Consider the following 26,024-nt stretch of genomic DNA (forward strand, 5'->3'; position numbering starts at 1 on the left):
GGTGAAATTCATATTCGAATCTTGATCATTAGGATTGAAGAGTATGGTGACATATTGATGTTGATGAAATTTGAGAACAATTGGATGGTCAGATTGAGAGAACATAGCCATACAGGTACACAACATATATCTATCACGCGCCATCCTTAGATTTGAAATCTTACCGTTGGATTCGAAGAGTGTAATGAAAGGTTAATTCTAGTAAATTATAATCACAATCAAATGGCTAGATTTATAGAAAGAGGTAGTCAAAGTTTAGTTAAAGTTGGTCAAACCCAATTAAACTTAATAGATGGTTTGTGACCACTGGACTTGGTGAAATTTATATTCAAATCTTGATCATTAGGATTGAAGAGTATGGTGACATATTGGTGTTGGTGAAATTTGAGACCAATTGAATGGTCAGATTGAGAGAACATAGCCATACAGATATACAACACATATCCATCTCACGCCATACTTAGATTTGAAATCTAACCATTGGACTTGAAGAGTGTAATGAAAGGTTAATTCTAGTAAATTATGGTCACAATCAAACTATTAGATTTATAGAAAGACACAGTTAAAGTTGGTCAAACCTAATCAAACTTAATAGATGGTCTCGAGACCACTAGACTTTGTGAAATTAGGTTTAGTGGGAAGGTTTTCAGTGGATTATTGGGTATTGGAATAGTTGTTAGAAAATTTTAATAAATAAATAATTTTGAAAGATGATGAACATCTTGTTAACATTGACTTAGATAAAATTGATTAGGCAAAATGATGAAAAAAATTATTATTTTGGCTCATACATCATGTATTATCACTTCTGATTTTAATTAATTTGAATATGTATGTTATAAATATATTTTAATTTGATTTATTTACTTACTTTTGGTAAATATCATTACATATTTGATGATTGAATTGGTTATTAGTTGAATATATTATGAATTTATAATGAATATACCTTTCATATATTTATAATGAATTTATTAGTTTGGTAAATATTGACTAATACCTTTCTTATGACACATGATACAGAAAAATCAAAAATTGATTCTCGATACGATTCACATTTTGATAACTATGAGAATTAGTCAGTATTTTGAGTGGAATCAAAACTTTCTCAATTTTTATTATTTTATCGATTTCAAGTTTCAAATGGGTAACATTATGATTTGAGAGTATATTGAAGCAACAAGCCCTCCATTGTCTCATATTTTCTTCTTCTTTTTTTAACAGATTTGAAAGTTTTAAATTACTTTGGAGGCTTCAAGTTTATTTTGGTCATTATATAAGTTTAGGGGTATTTTGGTCATTTTGATGAGGTTAATGATATTTTAATCATTTCAAACATTTTAAAGGAATTTATGTCATTTTAAATATTTTAAGAGGCATTTGGAAGATTTGATTAAAAAAAAAATCATATTATATCAAAATTGTTTTGGCCACATATTAGTGACGACAATCTTTGTCTTCATTAAAAGATCCCTTATAGCAACAACCTAATTCGTTGCTAATATAAAATCTGCTTCCCTCCAATAATTCTCACCACTTTTTGAGAGTGAAAATTTTACCCTCCATTATATTTAGGTAGATATATTTGCGATGACATGTTGTGTCATCGCTAATAGCCTTCTAATAGCGACCACCAATGTGTCATCACTGATAAATAAAGCATATATATAATATATGATAGGCCACAAACTGAATGACCCCTTGTGATAGAAATTAATTAATTAATTAGCCAAATTATTAATTAATCAATTTATCATGCAAATGCGTGATAGAACAAACAAATCACCAATAAACTAAATATGCAGCGGAAAATAAATAATACGGTAATTTTTTTACGAATGGAGAAAACCTAATGGCAAAAACCCCACCGGGTGATTTTCAGGTCACCACTCCCAAAACTCCACTATTATCACAACAAGTGGTTACAAGTAAAGGAATCCCAAGTACTTTACCAACCTACAGTTGAACCTTTACCCCAATACCCAATTGGATTTGTTCTGTAGTGATAGTTCCCCTTTCTGATGCACAGCTCCCAAGTACGTGACTAAACAATCTGATGTGCGGATCCCAATACGCGACTTACTCCTTTGCACGAATCCCAGTACATGACTAACTCCACAACAACCCTTTGATTGTTGTAGTTGATTTGCAACAGCTTCACATGGAAACACCAATAAGGTCTTCAATGTTGGTGCAAGAGACTTTACTTGGTTACAGAACCCAAAGGCGTACAAGAAACGCAGTAAGAACTCTTTCTTCTATAGGAGGAGGCTAGGGTTTCAGAAAGAAAACCTTATGAAGCTCTCTAGGGTTAGGTTTTTCTTTTTCCCACCTCCTTTAAATAGGAGCTTAATGGGCTCTCCCATTCCAAATAGGTTTACACAAACCTTGGGTTTTCCTAGTCCAATAAGGATTATACAAACCCATAAACAAATAACCTTTTAGAATAAAAACATTGCTGGCTATAATTTGAAAACCCGTAAGCGCGATCGATTGAGGCATCTGTCGAGATTTAATGAATCTCGACAGATCGAGCTTCTATCGAGCAGGTATCGAGACCTACAGATTGCACTTTTCTTGAACAGTTCTTAAGTAGTCTTCATGTCTTCAATTTAACCACTTGTAATGATCATCTTGAAGCTACTTAGATTTACCAAAATATAAGTAAAGTGCGTTTTGTCAAAGGATATGCCAATTACATAAAAATATGTCCCCAACAATCTCCCCCTTTGGCAATCCGTGACAAAACCACAAGAGTACATTGAATGTCCTAGAATACATTCTACTCAAGATTATAGAATAAATAAGCCTAGTCTAAAAGATCTGAACTTTGGAAGTTGCTGCAAGAAGAAGGTTCGGAATCTTGACTTGGCTTTAACTTGTCTTTCCTGAAAGGCACTAAACAAAACACATCAAGGTACCATGTGGAAAATAATGACAAGTTAAATAAACAAGAAACATGTGTATAAAGAGAGAAACAACACATGTGAGATAAAGAGTGAAACACATACAACATCATCTAATATAGAAACAATACATGATGTATGTAAATGATTACAAAACCAAAAGATACACAACTAAAAAATATATCAATATCAATGTGTATCAAACTAACTCTCCTCCTAAGTTAGTTATAACAAAAACATTCTTCCCTTTAACATGAAGTTCTCCCCCTAAATCTATTACTCCCCCTGAGGAAAGACATTCAATTCTCAAATTTCTCCTCCTTTTTGACACGATTGTCAAAGGGCATAAAAAGCCAAAAGACATGACGGAGACAAACAGAAAACTGACATAGAGGGAACAAAGAGAACAAGGAACCATAGACCAACAAGAAAAAGAAAAAAAAGATACTATGGACACAAAGATAATAAAAAATATGCAAAACATGTGAAAAATAATGCATGCAAGAGGATCTCGATCAATCGAGAGGTGACGAGATAGGTGTCGAGCATAATAGACGTCGACAGATGCAGCTGTCGAGGATCTGTCGAGGGACAAATCAACAAAAGGCTAAAAAAGATCTCGATCGATCCACCAGGTGTCGAGAAGCTATTAAGGAGACAGGAGCTTTTTCGATCAATCCACTAGGTGTCGAGAAGCTGTCGGGATTGTAATAAAAAAAAGCTGAAGAAGCTCGACAGACAGCAAGGTATTGAGGAGGTGTCGAGCAAGCTTTTGAAACCAGTTTTTCGAGATGTGAAAAACACAGACATGAATGCAATCCAACATGCAACTCAACCAATGATCCAATCAACATATTAAGCTCTCAAAATCATCTCTCAATAATAGTTTTAAGTACATGGATCTCCAAAAGGAAACACATACACACACACACACACACTAAACAAATCTAATCAATTTTATATTTCAAAAACAAGTCAAGACAGTTTAGTGAGCATACATTAATACATGTAAAACCTCGTGATGGCCAAATCACATTGTACCTGCACATGTATCAAGAATAGCAAATAATATTGCGTGTTGTGTGTGAAAAGCATCGCAAGATTGCATAAGTGTATGCATGTTATGACGATTTGAGATATGAGAAAAACTTTAACTCACACACAATCATAACTGCTTGATGGGGACTATCATCTTTGAGGTATATCCTATAACTCCTCCGTCTCCTAGAATACACACTTGCAATCATTTTTAAAGCATTTTTTATCTTTTTGCTTTTGAATTTTCTTTGCATATTTTTCTTTTAAACATATCATGCATGGGCTTGTTAGAGAGAGAAAAGAAATACCCAATGATATTTGACATTCAAATTTTGCTATGCCTAAGCACACAAATGTCATTGACACTTCACTTTTGCTATGCCGAAGCATACATGTGTCTTATTATGATTGGCAGGCAACAGTGGTGAGATGGTTATTTATGCCTTTCTCTCAGGATTTTTTAGTCCTTCCCGTCAAAAAGAGTAATATGAGTGTGAAGTTTAAGAGACAACTTAATCGTACTCATCACAAACACGAGCCACAAAACTCACTTGCTTAGTTGTGCATAGAGATACTCATCTAAGCTACAAATGATACAAAGTTTAGAAGACTTTATTTCAATGGCCATCCAAGGTACACAAGTACCAATGTACACATAACACACACTATTTTTGTATTTTTCTGATTTTTCAATTTTTTTTTAAAATTTTTTATATGAAAAACAAAATAAACAAAACTAAAAACAAACAAACAAACAACATGTTAAACAAACAACATGAAAGCATGAAAGAAATATGCATATGCATGAAGTCATGATAGAAGGGTGTAGATGCATGAAAGCATGATTCCAAAAACAGATAAGAAATCAAGCAAAGAGAGTCCCACTTTAGATAGAAAGAATTAAAGCAAATGACAAACAAAAGACAATTAAGTCTTAAGATCCTTTATCACCCACATAGCACGAGTCTTTGGTCGTGAAGATGAAAAGGCACGTGTCCTAGTATCACTACTAAAGGACATAGAGGAATTAGAATTCCCCTGAAATTGAGTCAAAAAACTCAAAACTTTTAATAACTCACCAAGAATAGGTACAGAGCCTTTAGACAAAGGATGAGACCTATTGGACACCCGTTTATGAGGAAACAACTTGAAACAATTAGGATGAGTGTGATCGGAAGCACCACAATGATGACAAACATGAGAAGTTTTCGAACTACTATGCTTCCTAGAAGGAGGTCTAACCTTAGAGTTGACAAAGACCTTAATTTAGGAAAATTTGGCCTAATATGACCAATAATATAACAATGATGACAAGTGGGGACAAATTCAGAATTTTTATTCAACCTAGGAGGAGTTTTAGACATAGGTTTAGAAACTTCTGCGTTGACATCAGATTGTTTACCTTTGTCTATCCTAGCAATATTAGCCTTCAACTCTTCATTATGCCTTTTAAATGGGGGAATATAAAAATCTTTTTCTTTTGAGTTAGGCTCAACAACAAGTTTGGCACTAGTTAATTTTTCAACTTCATTTTAAATTCAACTAGTTGCTCTTCCAAACTATTAATTTTGTCCACCTGAGATGAAATTTGATTTTTAAAATTTTCATTCAAATTATTGGCTTCATCCAATTTTGCAATCAAATCATCTTTTTCAAGCTTGACCTTTTTAAATTTAGCTTTTAATTTTGTAGAACATTAAAGAGATTTCATACAAAAATTATAAAGCTTGCAATAAGCATCTTGAATATCATCATCATCATTCAACATAAGGTTATGCAAATCAAAACAATCAAGAGTTTCCATGACAACAAGGGTCAATGGATCACACATCAAAGATTAAAACCTAATCAAAGTGTGCCTGCTCTGATATCACTTGATAGGCCACAAATTGAATGACCCCTTGTGATAGAAATTAATTAATTAATTAGACAAGTTATTAATTAATCAATTTATCATGCAAATGCGTAGTAGCACAAACAAATCACCAATAAACTAAATATGCAGCAGAAAACAAATAACACAGTGATTTGTTTATGAATGGGGAAAACCTAACGGCAAAAACCCCACCTGGTGATTTTCAGGTCACCACTCCCGAAACTCCACTATTATCACAACAAGCGGTTACAAGTAAAGGAATCTCAAGTACCTTACCAACTTACAGTTGAACCCTTACCCCAATACCCAATTGGACTTGTTCTGTAGTGACAGTTCTCCTTTTTGATGCACGGCTCCCAAGTATGTGACTAAGCAATCTGATGCGCGGATCCCAGTACGCGACTTACTCCTTTGCACGAATCCCAGTACGTGACTAACTCCACAACAACCCTTTGATTGTTGTAGTTGATTTGCAGCAGTTTCACATGGAAATACCAATAAGATCTTCAATGTTGGTGCAAGATACTTTGCTTGGTTACAGAACCCAAAGGCGTACAAGAAACGCATCAAGAACTCTTTCTTCTGTAGGAGGAGGCTAGGGTTTCAAAAATAAAATCTTATGAAGCTCTCTAGGGTTAGGTTTTTCTTTTTCCCACCTCCTTTAAATAGGAGCTTAATGGGCTCTCCCATTCCAAATAGGTTTACACAAACCTTGGGTTTTCCTAGTCCAATAAGGATTATACAAACCCATAAACAAATAGTCCTTTAGAATAAAAACATTGCTGACTATAATCTGAAAACCCGTAAGCTCGATCGATCGAGGCATCTGTCGAGATTTAATGAATCTCGACAAATTGAGCTTCTATCTGAGACCTGCAGATTGCACTTTTCTTGAATAGTTCTTGAGTAGTCTTCATGTCTTCAATTTAATCACTTGTAATGATCATCTTGAAGCTACTTAGATTTACTCAAATATAAGTAAAGTGCGTTTTGTCAAAAGATATGCCAATTACATAAAAATATGTCCCCAACAATATATTTATTATATATTTTTGGCCACATATCTGTGACGAAACATAAGGTCGTCACTAAAGATAATTATTAGCAATGATAGATGTCATCGTTAAAATAGACCTTATTTTAGCGACGTAAATGTCGTCGTAACAAAATTTATTGTCGTTGCTAAAAGTTGCCCTCCATTTTCCAAAAGTAAATAAAATTCTCTCCATGGCGTTAGCGACAACTTATTAGCGACTACCTTAGTGTTGTCGCTACAATACACTTATTAGCGATAGCCATATATTTTCGTCGCTAATGTATGCCTAATAGTGACGACTTTTTAGTCATCACTAAAACATTGGTCGCAAAAGACGAAAATTCTTGTAGTTGCTTGAAGGTCAATAGTTTTTATTTAGTGATTTGTAACGGCCTTTTGCTAGTGTTGTGCGGCTATTGAGATATAATTTTTGTTTTCAAGTTCTTAATATTTGTAACTATTTATTGTGGATTGTATATGAAAGTTTCTAGGCTTGTATGGTATGCATTTTAGTTGTGAAATCTTGGAATATCTCATTTTTGTACTTCCATTTTTTTTTAACAAGCACTACGTATATAAAAAAATGTGCATTTATTCTGGACTAAGATTAACAAAAATGAAAGAGATATGTTGTTAATTGAAACTTCTCAGATTCCTAAATCAACTTGATACAATTTGAGATATAATGTTTTATTTGAAATATATTTTTCTCACCTTTTGAAGTGCAAAATTAATAATAAAATTATTTATCTAAATTACGGTAAAATCATTTTCAATTGATAATATGATTAACTGATTTAGTCTTTCTTGTTACATAATCAATTGTTGGACGGATTATATTAATTTTAATTTTGAAAATTTTCTTCTATGGAAGCAATTGTAAGTCAGAAAAGTTCTCAGACGCCTCTTCCATGGTGAATTTTTTACTAGATTTGGGCCTAAATCCTATTCTAAGGTCATCCTTTCATTGGAAATAGGAGAGTCCACTTTATTTGGTGTAATTGATCTGAGCTTAGTAAAGCCCATCCTTTTGAATTTTTGGATTGGGCCACAAAATTAGTCCCAATGGATGTTTCATAACAAGGGCATTAGGTCAAGCCTAGATGAAGCAGTAGTTCCATGGTAGAAGCTGACTGGACAAAGCATTCCTCCAAACTAATTTTTGAAGAATCTCCTCAACCCTGTTATATAATGACTCATAAAACAATTAATGTGTATTATTTAGATTAGTCACATGAATGAGATTGTTCAGCATGTACATACTGCATAAGTACTAAAATGCATAGTTTTTCATTGACTAAACATGATATGTCTCCTAAGTTCCTTTCCAGCTTGTACATAATGATGTCTTGGGGCTTGCACCCCTTATATCAATTCTTGGTTTCAGATTCCATGTCATTTTTGTAAATGATTCCGCAAGATTACATGGTTTTTTTTTTTTTTTTTTTTTTTTTTTTAACTTTAAAAAGAAAAATATGAAGTTCTGTTAATTTTTAAACACTTTAAAACTCTAGTTGAAACTCAATATTCCACCAAAATTAGAACTCTTGGAGTCCGTTTGGTTGGGGGAGAAGTAAGGAGGATAGAAAATAAAGGAAAATAAAGTGGAAAGAACTAATTTTATTGATATTTGATTGGAGAGAAAGGGAGAATGGAAAATTGGTGAGGCCCAAGTGTTTTATTCTTTAGCCCACCAATATTCTATCTCTCTAATTTGGGGAGAAAATAGAAGGGAGAGGAATAATTGCAGTCAATGACTGAACTACCCCCCTCAAATTTTTTTTTTTTTTTTTTTTTGGCGTGATAGGTTTTGTGGGTGCTTTCCTTTGTTATGCTATTTTTCTTTTAGTTTAGGGTTTAACTAGATGGGATTTTTTTTTTTTTTTTTTTGGGCACGGTTTTTCTTCTTTAATAAATTTGGGTGATTGCCACTTTTTATTTTAATTGTGCATCATTTTTTAATAAAGGCATATGAGTAAATTTATACAAACTCATTTTTTTCAATTCCTTTTCTTTTCCACCTCCAACCAAATACAAAATAGAGAAAATAAAATCCCTTCTATCCTCTCACATTTTCATTCCTTCTGTCTTCCCACTTTTTCATCTCCTTAGGGTTCATTTGTTGGAAGGATGAAAAAATGAGAGGATAGAAAATGGAGAAGAGGTGAAAAAGTGGGGAGGATATAAAAGATTTTTGTCTCCCTCGCTTGTTTTTGGTTGGAAGGGTGGAAAAATGGAGGGGTGGAAATTATTTTGTTTGGTTAAGAAGAAAAACGGAATGATAGAAAATAGATTTTGTATAAATGTACTTACAGACCTTGTTAAAAAAAATGCGTTAACAAAAAAAAATCAATCACCCAAAAAGAAAAATCATGCCTGATACAAAAGAAAAAAGTTAAAAAAAAAAAAAAAAACAATAACGCATAGTTAAAGACGGAAAAAAAAAAAGAGAGAGAAAAATGACCAACCAAACCAAACCAAAAAAAAAAAAACAAAAAACAAATAAAGGGTCAACGCAAAAGAAAAAGCAAATAAGAAGAAGAAAAAATAAAACGAAGAATGGATTAGCGGAGAAAAACAAAAAAAGCAAAGAAGAAAAAATCTAAAAAAGTAACGTTTGGGAGGGACAATTGTGTCCAAAACACATCCCCAATTTGGGGAGAAAATTTTTTTGTGGACTCAAGGAGAAAACACTAGGTCCTACTGTTGGAATTATACTTAAAATGTAATAATTCAAGAGAAACAAATATAATACATCTATCAATTAACAAATATATCATGTGCATATGTAATAAAAATTAACAATAAGATGTGAGAAATTCACATACTAGATTATGTTATTCAAGGACGTCACAAGTAATCAGGATGCTCTCCCCAGCTGGTCAGGATTAACAAGAGCTTTATTTTCTGTTTTACACTCCCTTGCAAGTGTGGCCTTGACAATATTTATAATATTCAGAAAGGACATGACCAACCATAAAATCCTTCCTATCATAATAACACTTCATGTAACAGAAATGCTACATTTGTTAATAAACAACTTTATTAATTAGATTCATTAATGAAGAAGTTCATTAATGTATTATTACTTTTGTAACTCCATGCTAATACATGGATTCATCTATCGTTCATATCCAAAACTACTATAATGACAACACCTTTAATAGGAGTTCAAGTTACTGGTATTGACACGATAGATTTATTAAAGCCAACACTCAACGTGCATGAATCTCATTATGGAAGGACTTCCGAGATTATTATGCACGAACCATCAAAAGACTGGCCCTTATTGTCTTCCATAATTTGAGTAATTTTAACTTGCACCTCCCTTCCATCATGGTCCAACAATGTACCTATCAGAATAGGCTACATCATGATGGATATGGTCAAGTCAAGGACTACAATGAATGCATTCATAATTTTAGTCTACTAAATCAAGTAGACCTATTTCAATATATTAATATCTTACATTATAAAAATATTGCATAATTTCACAAGAGACTGAATATTTATTTGTTAATAATAGAGGCATCATATATATTATGTTGGGCCACATTATTCTAATAGTCTCCCACTTGGCCTAACATAACCCCATTTCCAATACATGTGTTTCAAATAGCCCAGAGGACAAGCCTTTGGTAAAAGGGTCAACCAAATTTTGCTTTGATGAAACCCTCTGAACAACCACTTTCTTCTTCATAATCATATCTCGGATGTAATGGTAACAACCCTCTATATGTTTTGCACGAGAGTGGCATTTCGGATCTTTGGTGATAGCAATGGCAGAATTGTTATCACACAAAATGGGAATGGGTCTTTGAACACATTCTACAATTAGCAACTTTGTTAAGAATTGTTTTAAATATACAACTTCTTTTGCCGCAGCATTCAAAGCTATATATTCAGCTTCCATCGTAGATTGAGCAACATATTCTTGTTTCTTACTTTTCCATGCAATAGCTCCACCACATAACATAAATACAAAACCAGAGGTAGACTTTCGACTATCTAGACATCCTTGATAATCAGAATCTGAAAATCCAGATAATTTTAAATCATCAGAGTCATGATATGTCAATTTCCTATCTTTAGTTCGCTTCAAATATCTGAAAATCCATTGAATAGCCATCCAATGAAGTTTTCCTGGATTACTTGAAAATGACTAACCATACTGACTGCAAAAGCAATATCTGGTTGAGTACAAATCATGAGATACATAAGACTTCCTACAGCAAATGCATATAGGTGTAACTTTGGGTCTAGTTTGTCTTGCTCATTTTTAGGACAATCTTTCTGAGAAAGTGGCCTAAGAAAATTATAGGGAATCCTCTCACTCAAACAGTCAACCATATGAAACTTTTCTAATAAAGTCTCGATATATTTTTCTTGGGAGAGACTCAATTTTTTATTCACCTGGTCTCGTTCAATTTTAATCCCCAAAATGTATGACGCTTCACCTAGGTCCTTCATTTCAAAATTTTTGAATAGCCACTGCTTGATTTCAGAAAGCATCTCGATATCATTTCTTGCCAGAAGAATATCATCCACATATAATGTAAGAATGGCAACCTTATTCGAATTTTTCTTCACATATACACAAGGTTCAGAAGAATTTTGCATAAACCCCAAAACTGTTACTAATTCATGAAACTTCGAATTCCACTGTCTTGATGCTTGCTTTAATCCATAGATAGATTTTTCTAACTTGCATACCTTGTTCTCATCTCCTTTTGAAATAAAACCCTCAGGTTTCTCCATATAAACATCTTCTTCAAGAGCACCATTTAAAAACGTAGTCTTTACATCCATTTGATAAAGTTCAAAATCAAAGAATGCAACTAGAGAAAGTATAGCACAAATAGATTGGACTCTTACAACTGGAGAAAAGGTTTCTTCAAAATCAACTCCATATTCTTGAGTATAGCCCTTTGCCACCAATCTAGCTTTGAACTTTTCCACTTTTCCTGAGACATCTCTCTTTCTTTTAAAAATCCATTTGCATCCAACTATTTTCATTCCTTGTTGCCTTTCCACTAGCCTCCAAACACCATTCTTTTGCATAGAATCAAGCTCCTCATTCATAGCACTAATCCAATTATTTGAATCAGTATCTTCTAAGGCTTGAGAGTATGTTACTGGGTCTATCAAATCTTGACTAACTTTCACCTTCTTATAGTTTTCACTATTATAAAGGTAATAGTTAGACATATCATGCCCCTTAGAAATTCGAGTGCTTCTTCTCAAAGGTGTTGGATCTATAGCTTTCACTATTATTGACTCCGTATCTCTTTGTTCTTCCAAGACTTTCTTTTGAAAATCATCATTACCCTCAATTTCAAAAAGATCCTCCAAAAATTTTACATTTCTACTTTCCAAAATTACTTGACTTTCTGGATCAAACAATCTATATCCTCTAGACCGCTGTGGGTAGCCCACCATGACACACCTTTTTGTTTTAGACAACAATTTATCCCTACTAGGATCAGGAATTAAAACATGAGCAATACATTCCCATATTTTAATATGAGATAAACTAGCTATCTTACCAACAAACAACTCATGAGGTGTTTTCTCTAAGGCTTTAGTGGGAATTCTATTTAAGATATACATAGCAGCTAGAATAGCTTCACCCCAAAATGAAGTTGGCAAATTTGCTCTTGCCATCATAGATCTAACCATGTCTAGGAGTGTTCTATTGCGTCTCTCAGCAATCCCATTAGCCTCAGGGGTATATGGAGGAGTGCGAAAATGAACAATTCCATTCTCAGCACAATATCTCTCAAAATCATTTGATACATACTCTCCACCTCTATCTGAATTGACAGATTTTATTACATTGTTTTTCCATTTTTCAACCTCAAGTCTACAAGTGATAAACTTTTCTAAAGCCTCCGATTTATATTTCATCAAATAGACATAGCCATATCTAAAAAAGTCATCAGTAAAGGTGATAAAATAACGATATCCTCTAGCATTTATATTCATAGGTCCAAAAATATCAGTGTGAACTCTCTCCAAAACCTGAGAAGTATGACCTCCTATAGAGTAAGACTTTTTCATCATTTTCCCTTCAATGCAACTTTCACATGTTGGATAATCTTCTAATATGACATCACTTAATAGACCCATTTTAATCATTCTTCCAATTTTTTGTTTACTAACATGTCCCAATCTTAAGTGTCATAGATAAGTTGCATTATCTTTCACAGAAACATTAACATCACACACAATACTCCCACACAAATGCACTTGATACATATTATTATTTCGAAAACCATATAGCACTACAACATTATTTTTCTTCATCAAGAACTGTCCATTTCTAAAATAAAAATCATAACCAAGTTTTTCTAGCATAGAAATAGATAACAAATTTCTCCTAAGACTCGAAGCATACAAACAATCAACTAAATCAAAAGTTGACCCATTATTTAGTTTTAACTCAAAAACTCCTATGCCTTCAATCTTGGCTTTTGCATCATTTCCCATATAAATGTAACTTGCTCCATCATTTATTTTCTGTAGCCCTTTGAACCCCTGCATAGTATTAGAAATATGAGCAATAGCTCCTGAATTAGCCCACCAAGATCCAAACTCGAAACAAAATAAATTTGTCTTAAGGTATCATAAGAATTGGGCAAGGATGACAAGATAGTTGAAATTTTAGTTTTATCATCTATTGGTCTTCCTTGAAGGGCTAATTCATCAGTTAAGGCAATCATATTAAGCGTCTTCTCCTTCTGATAATTTAGTCCTAATAAATTTTTCCCATAAGCCTTCCACATGTGCACTAGACTTTTTTCTAAACTTGACTTCTAGGCTATCAATTATGGATTTAGCACTAGGGGAATTCATATAGCTAACCATCAATGAATCAATCATATATCCCAACATAAAAAATTTCATTTTGTTATCTGCCTCAATCCATTTATTATAGGAGATTTTATCAGACTCAACAGACTCCTCATTGGGCTTAGGTGGACATTCAGATTTAATACAATGACTATAATCATAAAACCCCATGTACAAATCTACTCTACGTTTCCACTCTGAATAATTGGGTCCAAAAAGTGTACAATTTTTCATGATATCAGCCATGTTCAGAGAACCAGAGGAATTTGCCATCTCTCTGTAAAACGCAACACATATATTTTGTGTATTAAAATCCAATTCTTTTGGCTATCAATTTCTTTTGATAACATACAAGAATTTATATTTAATGACAAATATTTCAACCAATTAAATTCATCCTGTATCCGTAGGGGCGTAAGGAAGAATTTAATCAATTAGTATTTATCTCTTAAATATTTATTAAGGAAGAATTTAATCAATTAGTATTTATCTCTTAAATATTTATTTATTTATATTAAATTAGACTCTGTGTCTATCCGTAGAGGCGTTGACACACACACACACACACACACATATATATACACATTGTGTCTATCCGTAAGGGCGTTGACACATTTATATATATAATCTTTCAAAATCCTATCTCATCCATGTGATTAACCGAAGGGGTGTCATCATGTTTGAGTTTAGAATAATGAAAGAATTATAGATGTATTAACTTTGAAGAAAACTAACTCCCACTACAAACTTAAAATTAACTAAATGGCGTTATGCTGTATTTGTTACAACCATTTATTAATAAAAATTTATTGTATACCTAACATATAACAATATCGCATGTATAGGGGGAAAAAAAAAAACCATAAAGACAAGTTATCATAAATATTAGCAGAGCCTACATGCTTGTGACTGTTGGAATTATACTTAAAATGTAATAATTCAAGAGAAACAAATATAATACATCTATCAATTAACAATTATATCATGTGCATATGTAATAAAAATCAACAATAAGATGTGAGAAATTCACATACTAGATTATGTTATTCAAGGACCTCACAAGCAATCAGGATGCTCTCCCCAGCTGGTCAGGATTAACAAGAGCTTTATTTTCTCTTTCACACCCCCTTGCAAGTGTGGCCTTGACAATATTTATAATATTCAGAAAGGACATGACCAGCCATAAAATCATTCCTATCGTAATAACACTTCATGTAACAGAAATGTTACATTTGTTAATAAACAACTTTATTAATTAGATTCATTAATGAAGAAGTTCATTAATGTATTATTACTTTTGTAACTCCATGCTAATACATGGATTCATCTATCGTTCATATCCAGAACTACTATAATGACAACACCTTTAATAGGAGTTCAAGTTACTGGTATTGACATGATAGATTTATTAAAGCCAACACTCAACATGCATGAATCTCGTTATGAAAGGACTTCCGAGATTATTATGCACTAACCATCGAAAGACTAGCCCTTATTGTCTTCCATAGTCTGAGTAATTTTAACTTGCACCTCCCATCATGGTCCAACAATGTACCTATCAGAATAGGCTACATCATGATGGATATGGTCAAGTCAAGGACTACAATGAATGCATTCATAATTTTAGTCTACTAAATCAAGTAGACCTATTTCAATATATCAATATCTTACATTATAAAAATATTGCATAATTTCACAAGAGACTGAATATTTATTTGTTAATAATAGAGGTATCATATATATTATGTTGGGTCACATTATTCTAACACCTACAACTTTTTTTTCCTCTCCCAACCAAAAACCCACTAAAAATGCTTTCTCTTCTCAATTTTCCATCCTCCCTAAAATCTCTCCATACAAACATACCATTGGGATTTGGGATTGATGGTAGAGGAGAATATACAAAATCAGAAATTCAATAATTTTCTTCACTCATGCTATTTTACGTCCTTTTATCCTATCTTTATGTTCCTCAACAAAGGATAATTTTTAAAGAAAACATAGGCATATTATTGAGACAGGCCTAGATATACTACATAAGTCCAATTACCTCTCAATTATTGGTCTTTCATTACTCCCCTTTATCTCATAAACATGTTACCCTCATCTCTTTTTGGCTTCAAATCTCCATGGGAACAATTGCACTCACATCCTCCACCTCTCAACGCCCTTAAGACCTTCCAATTCCTTTAGATCAGAATATTGTCACTTGTAAATGGGTATATAAGCTCAAATAGTACGATGATGGCTCCATTGCCCGTTACAAGGCCAGACTAGTTGCAAGGGATAATTTACATCAACATGGACTTGATTATGATAAAATATTCAGTCCAGTTGCTAAACCAATAACAATGAGTTTGAATCCTGCTCTTGCAGTTGGTCTTTGAAGCGCATGATGTTAGTAATCCTTTCCTTCACGGGTCTTGAAGGAAGAAGTCTACATGACACAACCTCGAGGCTATTTACATCCTTATTTTCCTAATTATGTTTATCTTTTGCACAAAGATCATTTATGGACTTAAGCATGCTCCTAGAGCCTAGCTTGAAAGGTTCAACTTTCAATTACTACATCTTGGCTTTGTAGCTTCAAGTGAAAAATGAAAATGACAAACTCTTTATCTACAACCATTCTTCCAATCTGCTATACTTGTTCCTGTATGTTGATGTTATTATCATTAGAGGAAACCATCCCTCTTTTTTTAACTCATCTGATTATCCAATTGAGCTTCAAAATTGATCTTAAAGACTTTGGCCCTCTTCATTATTTTCTAGGCCCACAAATTGATACACTTCCCTCTTGTTTTTTTGTCCATCATACCAAATATATACCTTAGATCTTTTAAGGATTTTTCCCTTTTGTCATAATTACCATAGAATTTTGCATTTTTGCTACAAACTAGTAACTTAAAAAAATTATTCATGTTTATTTTTGGTAATGTGATACTTAATGGTAACATAATTTATTTAAATAATTATATAAATTGAGCAATTTAATACATGTGAATGATTTTATAAATCTTTTTTCAAAAAAATCTCTGAAAATTAATTAGTTAACTTATTCTTTTTTAATAGAAATTAAAAAAAAAAAAAGTTTAGAATGCAGAGTTACACACCGTGTGTCACATTTTCAGTTTTTTTGTTTTTCTTTTTTTGGATAAAAAATATATACTAAAAAAAGAAAAGAAAAGGAGTGTGTAACACACTTTACGACACAACTAACTGCCATCCCCACCTAGTGCCCGTTTGGTTCAGCTTTTGGAGCCCAAAAAGCGCTTTTTCAAAAAAGCTCAACCCAGTTTTGCGTTTGGTAAGCTCAAAACGCAACTTTTTTATAAAAGTTGCGTTTTGAACTTTTAGAAAAAACTGAGGGAAAATGCGGAATGGCTTATGGACCCCTGAGGGTCCATAAATGAAAACGCGCTCTGCGCGTTTTGTATTATTACCATTGCAATATTGAAAATACCGAAATACCCATCACCAATAAACTTTGCCCTTTTCTCTTCTCCGCTCCTCTGTTACAGACCAACACCGGTCAATAAAGTATCAACCAAATACAAACAGAGCACCACCCAACAATCACCGGTCTACCACCACAACCCATTTCAACATTTGATAATCCAAACACAAAATCAACAAAATCAAACCAATTTTACACAATTTTACAAAGGAACCCAATAATGAAATCATAACCAAAAAAAAACCGAGCTGACCCATTTCCGCCACATGTCGTTGGCAGTGGGGAAGAGATCGAGCAACGGTTGAGAGGAAGACAAGCAGCGGTGAAGGCAGAGATCAAGCACCGATCTGACCCATTCCTCCCTTTTGGATTTCCCCTCTATCTTCGTTTGATGAGAATCATGCAGACGAAGAGCTAAGAAAAAAAAAAAAAAAAAGAGGAAGAATCATGCAGACGAAGAGCTAAGAGAAAAAAAAAAAAAAAAAGAGGAAGAAGGAGAGCTCTCTGGGACGTTCTGGAACTTGGAGAAGTGATATGGAAAAAGAAAGGAAAGAAGGAAATAAAGGAAAAGAGTGGGCACGTGTGTGGACTAGAAAAAAAGAGGGAAAAAAAAAAAAGAAAAAAAGAAGAAGAAAATGCAGTAAGTGAGTGGAGGAGAAAAAAAAATGAAAAAGAAGGAAATATTATCACAATATTTTCACAATAAATATTAAGTAGTAGGTTATTATTAGCTAACACTTGTGAGAAAAAATAATTTTTTTAGAAAGATAAAAGAGAAAAAAAAATTTTAATAGTACGTTCAAATTAAAATTAGTATCAATTTTTATCACAATATTTTTACAATACTTTCACAATAAATCTTAAGTGGTAGGTTATTAATAGCTAATATTGGTAAGAAAAAAATAATTTTTTTAGAAAGAGAAAAATTGATTTAAGTATGATGAAGTAATTGATTTAAGTATGAAACAAACTCACACAAAAAAAAAATGTATGAAATAAATTCCCTTATATATACATTGTCCTTTTTGGTCATTTACCCCTCAAAAAGCCACTTTTATAAATGCTAGCCAAACACTCAGCTTTTCATTATGCACTTTTTAACAGTTTCTACCAAACACTCAGCTTTTTGAAACTCCACTTTTTTATTATGCATTTTTACAAAACTCCACTTTTTTATTATGTACTTTTTCAAAAAGCTGAACCAAACTCACCCTTAACTTTATTTCTTTTGAAGTAAAGGAATCAAAAACCTCTTTAGCGAAAAAAAAAAAAAAAAAGGTAAAGAGGCAGCTTAAAAAGCAAAAGATTCTGCAGACTTTCTGACCGAAGACCGACCCAAGTCTTCGAAATTTTGATGACTATTGACTATCTTTTCTTTCCTAAACCTTATATCACCCAAGTCCCCAGTATATAATACAGGGAAGGTACAGACCTCTATTCCAACTCCAAATCAAAATATAAATATTATGCAACTAATGTTTAAATATAACCAAAAAAAAAACCCACTTAAAATATTCACTTTAGACCCCACAATGAGTTGAGCTGAATTTGACTAAAAGAGATGCAATTATTTTGGTCCAGCTAAACATAAAAGAAAGAAATTTGTTATTGGATTTCCTTACACACTCAGCGTGTACGGTGTATTCATTGTTGGAATTGTGTGTAAAAAAAAAATAAAAAACAAGAAGGAAGTTTCATTGACTTCACTTTCATTATACATCAATAAAAACTTAATAAATAAAAAAACTTCCGTATTATATTAAAATGAAATTATGATACTATTGCGAACCTAACTGGGCGAGCAGGGTAGTAAATATTGAGTCTAGTACTGCTTGAAGAGAACCTTGAACATAGATGTAGTCCTAGGGGTCCCATTAGTAACAAGTGGTATTGGTTTAACAAAAGAGTATTTCCATGAAGATATTAGCTCCTGCTTCGATCCTTGAAAAATGATTAGATTATATAAAAAGTCTAGATTCTCTTTCTAATGCATGTATCACATATAGAATATTGCTATAATATGTATGTTACGCATTATATATAGATGATACAATCGATCAACTCTGGAGAAATGAATTTTTCGAAATTAAAATGAATAGATATCTTATTTTAGATCGACTACATCACAAAAATGATTATAGCATTCTCACTAAGACAAACGTAGCAAAATAAATCAAAATAGAAATTTGGGGCAAAAAATTTTCACAACTTTTTTCTTTAACAGTTCGTTATGATATATATATATATATATATATATATATATATGAGTGAATTTGCTAACATAGTAAGTTAAAATAGAACATCAGTCTACCACTCTTTTATTATGCACAAATCAAAACAAACTATTATAAGAAAATTATGAAATTTTTTTGGCTCTTTGGTTTTATTTTGAATTTTTTTTTTATATAAATATTACGCATGTATGAAAATGGGCTGATATTTATTTACAATATACATGTACCATTTTTTTTTTCTTTTTAATACATAGATGTTTATGATTTAAAAAAAAAAAAATGCATGTATTATTGATAAATGTGTTATGGAGTAATATTAATGCATGACAGAATATTTTTTATAATTGTTAATAAGGTTTATATTGTGACTAAACCAACATCATTTTTATCCTACTATATCACTAATATCATTTTCATAGTCTTCAAAAAAAATTATAATTTTTATTATGCTTAGATCACAACAAACCATGAACCAATTGTGAGAAGAAAAAAAATAGTGAAAAAAAATTCTGTCTGTAGATATTACGAGCATGCCGGTAATTGTAAATCATGTCACGTGTCAAGTGTAAACAGAATTATTTTCTTTAAATTAAAGGAAGCTCAAATTGGTCTTTCTCTTTGTGTCCCACAGCATCAATCCAGTGTGAATGAACTATACTGGCAGACATAGATCAACAATCCCCGAGTCCTCCATTTAAAAAAAAAAGGAAAAGGTATCTTTTTCGCTTTCTTTCTTACTTTTCTTTATACCTTTTATTTTTCCACTTCTCTTTCTTTCGCTGTTGATGAAATCGGAGTGTATGTTGTGTGTAAATTTTTGGTGGATATGGTTTGTGTTTGATGGTAAAACAGAACGAAAGGAAAATATGGTAAAAATCCCTGTTGAAGTGGGAGAAGCTTTCAATGCATATTTAAATTTGATTTTCTTTGATTTGTTATTAGTATATAATGATATTGCCTATCAGATTGTAGTGAGCATATTGTACTGTTCATTGTAGAGCGATCTGTATGTTTTGGAAGTAAACGTGGCTGAATAAATAGTGCTCTTCAGGGACACGGAGAAAAGGTATGCTCATATAGCGTTTTAGGTGGGGACTCTACAATATGCATGATTGCTCTCCTTTTAGTCCCCGACCCATAAAAGGGAAAAAAAAAATATTTTGAGAGAAATTATTATCATTGTAGTAGAAAAAAGAAACTTGTAATCGTCAACACTGCTTCTATATTTTCGCAATTCATCAATAATCAATGATTATATTAGACTGTTGAATATAAAACAATACCATTTTCATTCCTCACACTCAGTCGCGACTCCAGAATTTTTTTCTAGGAGGTTAGCATTGGATAGGGAAGTAAAAAATAAAATGACTAGATTTTTTTCTAGGGGGTCAAAATTGGGTAGGGAAGTAAAAAATAAAATGACTAGATTTTTTTTTTATATACACGACTTCCATACAATTTAGTATACAATACAACTATATTTTACAATAGTCTAAAAAAAATTATTAATAGTTTAAAGATCAATAAAATAACAACTATTGAATACATAAACAAATAGAATCAAATAACCAATCATACATTTAGTAAACCACAGATGTAGAAGAAAAGTGCAAGGAAAAAAAAAACTTTATTCTATTGTCAATCCCAAAGTAAGCCAAAGTCCAAGAAAGAAGGCTTTTAACAAAAAAAAATTTAACAAATGAGCAAAATTTTGAATTTTTTTTTATTTCTTATAAAATTAAATATTTTAAGAGTAATGTTATTGACACAACATTTTCATACAAATATCACAACAAAATCTAGATGATAGGTAAAAAAGTTATGTTAGTTACAGGTCTAGATAAAAGATAATTACAACTTATTACTTAACTTTTATTATGAAAATATTGTAAAAATAGCAGTAAAATAATCATATTTTAGTTAATTTCAATTGATTTTTTTTTTTTTTAAATAAGGATCAAAGTGTTCAAAATTTTATTTTAGAGGGGTCAAAACAAAAACAAAAAAAATTAAAATTTTGTATATAATTTTGTTTTAGGGCAAGTCGGGGATTCATTTGAACCCATGGGGTGTGTGTAACGCCGCCCCTGACAAGCTTTTGAGCACTCCCTGGATGTTTATTTATGCATCATTGTGGCCGAGGTATTTGCTTTCTCAGTTCATCTTCAAGAACACAAACAAAATTTTATGTCTAGCGTAGGTTTTTTTTTTTTTTTTTTTAAATAAGTTTCATTAAATTATAAAGTTATGGGTGTACAAATTAATGTTCTTTGGTAAGCAGCTACTCAAAATAAACATGGTTAATTCTCAAAGAAATAAATAAATAAACATGTATGGTTAAGATTGTGAGGCCAATCCAGTTTAGATAAGGCCAACAACAGCCTAGCACTGACCCAGCACCAAATTAGAAACTCTCCCTGCCCATCCAGGAAAAACAAAGGCCTTGTTGGCATTTTTCCTAAATTAATTATTTAATTCATGTGTTTTGGTAGATAATTAATAAAAGTTTAGAATGCAGAATTCACGTGTTTACTTTAATTTATTCCTTTTTGGAGGAATAATTCTACGTTCACACAAACTTTCATCACAATAACAAGATGCGAAGGAAAGATGACTTGCACAGCTGTGCGCACTTGACTATATATCCTTTCTTTACCTTTCCTTCTTCCACAACCCGTATATATAATATGGGAAGGTACAGACCTCTCTCCAAACTCCACCACCCTTTTTGTTAATGTTACGTGCAAAAATGGAGTATAAGTATTCTGTAATCTTGACAAAGGCATTGATATTATTAGTGCTTGTCAATTGTGACCACTCTACAGCTGCGGATCTACCGCATGCTCAAGATAGAAGTGGAGCTCCGTGTGTTAGGTGTAATATTGCTCCTGGTGCTCCATGCCCAAAAAAGAAAGATTATTCCAGAACGTCATGTGTTGGGTGCCACACGTTCAAATCACCATGCTGTGATGGGACCGTTACTGACTACTTCCAAAGCGACCAGTTTGAGAACTTGTTCTCAAACCGGGACTCCCTTGAGGCCCATGCAAAGGGCTTTTGGGACTACCACTCTTTTATCACTGCCTCTGCTCACTACCAGCCCTATGGCTTTGGTACTACCTACATGAACTCGACCTTCTTTGGAAGCAAAGAAGTCGCAGCCTTTCTTGCCCATGTTGGCACTAGAACCTCCTGTGAGTACTTAACAGTTTCTGTCATGGGAAATTTTAATTTGGGTTTTCGCCTCGTTGGTTTTGTTGAATGTGTGCGTGTGTGAGGAGACAGAGAGTAAGGACTTCTTTCTAGTCTGGTTTTGATTTCATATGTTAGGGTACGAATTTTGTAGGGGTTTGATCATTATGCTATGTTTGAAATTTGAAGACTTGGTTCATTTTAGGCCTATGGACCTCTATAAAGTATTTGATTACCTAAAGGTAGATATTATGAGTATTTGATATTTAAAAAACAACCACTTTGTGTTTGAAATATCCAAACCAAGCAAGTTTTAATTTAATGCAATTGGATGGATTTTAATGTTTTAAATCTTTTCTGTCATTTTGCCTTCTAAACTATTAAGAATTAATGTCACATGGTATAATTTGGGCTTTGTTATACGTTTATTTGATAAAAATAAATTTAAACTGAAAACGAATGTTACTCATTTAACTGATGAAAAAGTAAACAATTTATATTGTTTATTAGGGTCATGTTGAGATGAGATATATGATTAAAATCTTAATTTAGTTGTTGTCTCTTTTTGAGTCTTAACATTTTCTGAAGAAATGAATGAAAATTTAGGTTGTAAGTGAATCTAGTAAGAGTAGAGTGGTTTAAGTAGATTCTTTTCTTTTAAAAACATTTAAGTTGGAAGTTGGAACAATTTGATTCCGGAGCTTTTCGTATTGAAGGATTGGTTGTGTAATTAAATTTATAAAGTTATGGTCAATGATCCTTTGCTTACTCACTCGCTATACAAAGTAAAACTGAATGATACTTTTTTCAGGTGGAAATAAAGTGGCCACTAAGGAACTATTGGAATGGGGTTTATGCTATAATAAGCAAATGAATTCCAACTCGAACAATTATTGTGATAAGCACAACAAAAACATTTATCCATGTGCTCCTGGAGTTGCATACTATGGCCGAGGTGCTTTGCCTATTTATTGGTACGTATCTTTTCTATTACACTAACAAGAATATTACATTCTTTATATTATATGCATTTGAATTATTTTGCCGTCTTAAGTTGTTAACAAAACATCAAAGTGAGTTCCTTTCTAGTATAATTCAAACAAGAGTACATGAGTCATGCATTCTTCAAACGAAATCTAAGTAACTGATTATTGAAAAAACATGTGCAACCAAATTTCTATATTACCCTAAGACTTGTATGTGTCTTTTTTTTCCTATTGGAGAAATTTTTTTTATTGATCAAATCATTGTTGCACGCCACAATCCAAACAACTTTCTTTATTGCTGCTTTCAATAGGAATTACAATTATGGAGAAGTCAGTAAAGATTTAAAGGTGGATTTGTTGAAGCATCCTGAATATATTGAACAAAATGCTACCCTTAGCTTCCAAGTTGCAATTTGGAGGTGGATGACACCAATTATGGAGCATCTACCTTCAGCACATGATGTCTTTACTGGCTACTGGAAACCCACTAAAAATGACTCTCTCGCCAAGCAAGTTTCTGGTTTTGGAGCTACCATAAATGTGCTTTATGGAGATCTTGTTTGCGGTCAAGGTGATAATGAGTTTATGAACAACATCATATCCCATTACCTCTATTACCTTGATCTTATGGGAGTTGGTCGAGAAGAAGCAGGGCCTTATGAAGTGCTCAGCTGTGCTGAGCAAGTTGCTTTCAATCCAACCACTTCCTCATCTCCTTGAGCTTTCTTTAACTAATCCTTTTTTTCTAAGGTAATGCATTAATATGGTTCTACAAACATATATATATTAAGTAACCGAAGGAAAAGTTCAAACATGAAGAGGGAGTAAGAGCTTTTATAATCTGCTTGTATGTTTTTGTGTGAAGCGAAACTTGCTTAGACAATAAAAGTTTGTATTGATTCGCAGTTGCCTTTTGCTAGTGTTACTTAACCTTTGAGATATTTTTGTTTTGGTTTATTGTTATTGAGTAATTATTTTAGAGTGGATTGTATAATATGTATTTTATTGGTAGAATATTAGAATGGATTGTATAATATGTATTTTATTGGTAAAATCTTCTAATGTATCCCTTTTTTTTCGCTTCCTTTGTTTATATCAAGCAAAAAGTACAAAAAAAGAGCATTTATGTTGGGCTCTAACTGTAACATACTAGAGGGTTTCAAGTGATAGGTTAATGGTAATAGCATATTTTACGGTGTTATATGTCTTTGATTCGAATCTCACTTCCAAAAAAGACAAGTTTTTTTTCTAGGGGTTCAACCTAAAAATATCAATAATTTTTAAATCCACAAAATAATACACACACAGTTTGTGTATAATTTATTCTTAACCCATATATTTGACATAATTTATTATATACATTATGTTCTTGTATATATATATATATATATATATAAATTCATTGAGTCAGTTAGATAGTTACATATAATTTAAGAGTAGATATTTTCTTTCAATAAGTCAAGTCTAATGACTTCCCAAAGTATATTAATCATAGTTAATTTTCTTTAAAATTTAATCCATTTTTTTTGGTAAATAAATTAAATATTACACGTTAGAGTATAATAATAGTTTCTAGAAAACATGATATGTATACAAATCAATTAATTTTGAATAGATTAAATATTAAATGTCAATTTTGTATGCCCTTAAAACATACAATATAATATAATAGAAGATAAATATAATAATTATGAATGAAATTTTCTTCTTTCATTTTTAACCACAAAAATCACAACATATTTTCTTCTAACGAAAAAATGTCTGAGAAAACTTTATGCAATCTTATATCTACAATATTTTCATGACAAATCTTAGGTAACAAACTGTTAGTGGTAAGTAAAAAAGTTATGTCAATGATATATCTAGATGAGAACCAGTAATATATTACCACCTAAGATTTGTGATAGTTTTTAGACTCCTTAAAAACACAATTTGATTAACCTAGGTAATTAGCCAAGATGTTATTTAGTCCAATTTAACAAATACTATGTTATCATATCATGCAAAGCAGCGGAAAAATAAATAACACAAAGATATGATCACCTAGGAAACCAAACTGGTTAAAACCTGGGGAGGATTTGACCTAACTATTCTCAAGGTAAACTTGAATCCACTATCTTGAAAGAATTGAAGTTTATACAATAAGACTTACAAGCCCCCATGCTCGACTTCTTATTGCTACCCACCAGTAGAACTTACTGACACGACCACATGTAAGCTCCAAATCCACGAACTCCTTCTTTCTTGGATTCACCACCAGATACAAGCACACCCACTTGTGTTTCTTTAAGCTTCAATGGCAACAACTGAGTTGATCATCAAGGTGTAGATAAAATCTCCTACTTGAAAACCCTAAGTTTGTGTAAAGGAAAGTTTCTCTAGATCTTACAAGAGATTTACACAAACAGCAATATAAGCAACACTAAAACATGGCTAGGGTTTGCCTT

The 26,024-nt window shown here is 32.3% G+C and overlaps 1 protein-coding gene across 1 annotated transcript in view; it reads left to right on the forward strand.

The window, feature by feature from the left end:
- Positions 1-22,094: 22,094 nt before the first annotated feature.
- Positions 22,095-26,024, forward strand: part of LOC126717439 (chitinase-like protein 2) — a 60,699-nt gene continuing 56,769 nt past the window's right edge. The window contains exons 1-3 of the mRNA XM_050419184.1: positions 22,095-22,593; positions 23,403-23,565; positions 23,889-24,148. Coding sequence (XP_050275141.1) covers positions 22,134-22,593; positions 23,403-23,565; positions 23,889-24,148 — 883 coding nt within the window. The 5' untranslated portion in view covers positions 22,095-22,133. The remainder of the gene's footprint in view (positions 22,594-23,402; positions 23,566-23,888; positions 24,149-26,024) is intronic.

Source organism: Quercus robur, chromosome 3 (assembly GCF_932294415.1).
Source record: "Quercus robur chromosome 3, dhQueRobu3.1, whole genome shotgun sequence".
Taxonomy (NCBI): domain Eukaryota; kingdom Viridiplantae; phylum Streptophyta; class Magnoliopsida; order Fagales; family Fagaceae; genus Quercus; species Quercus robur.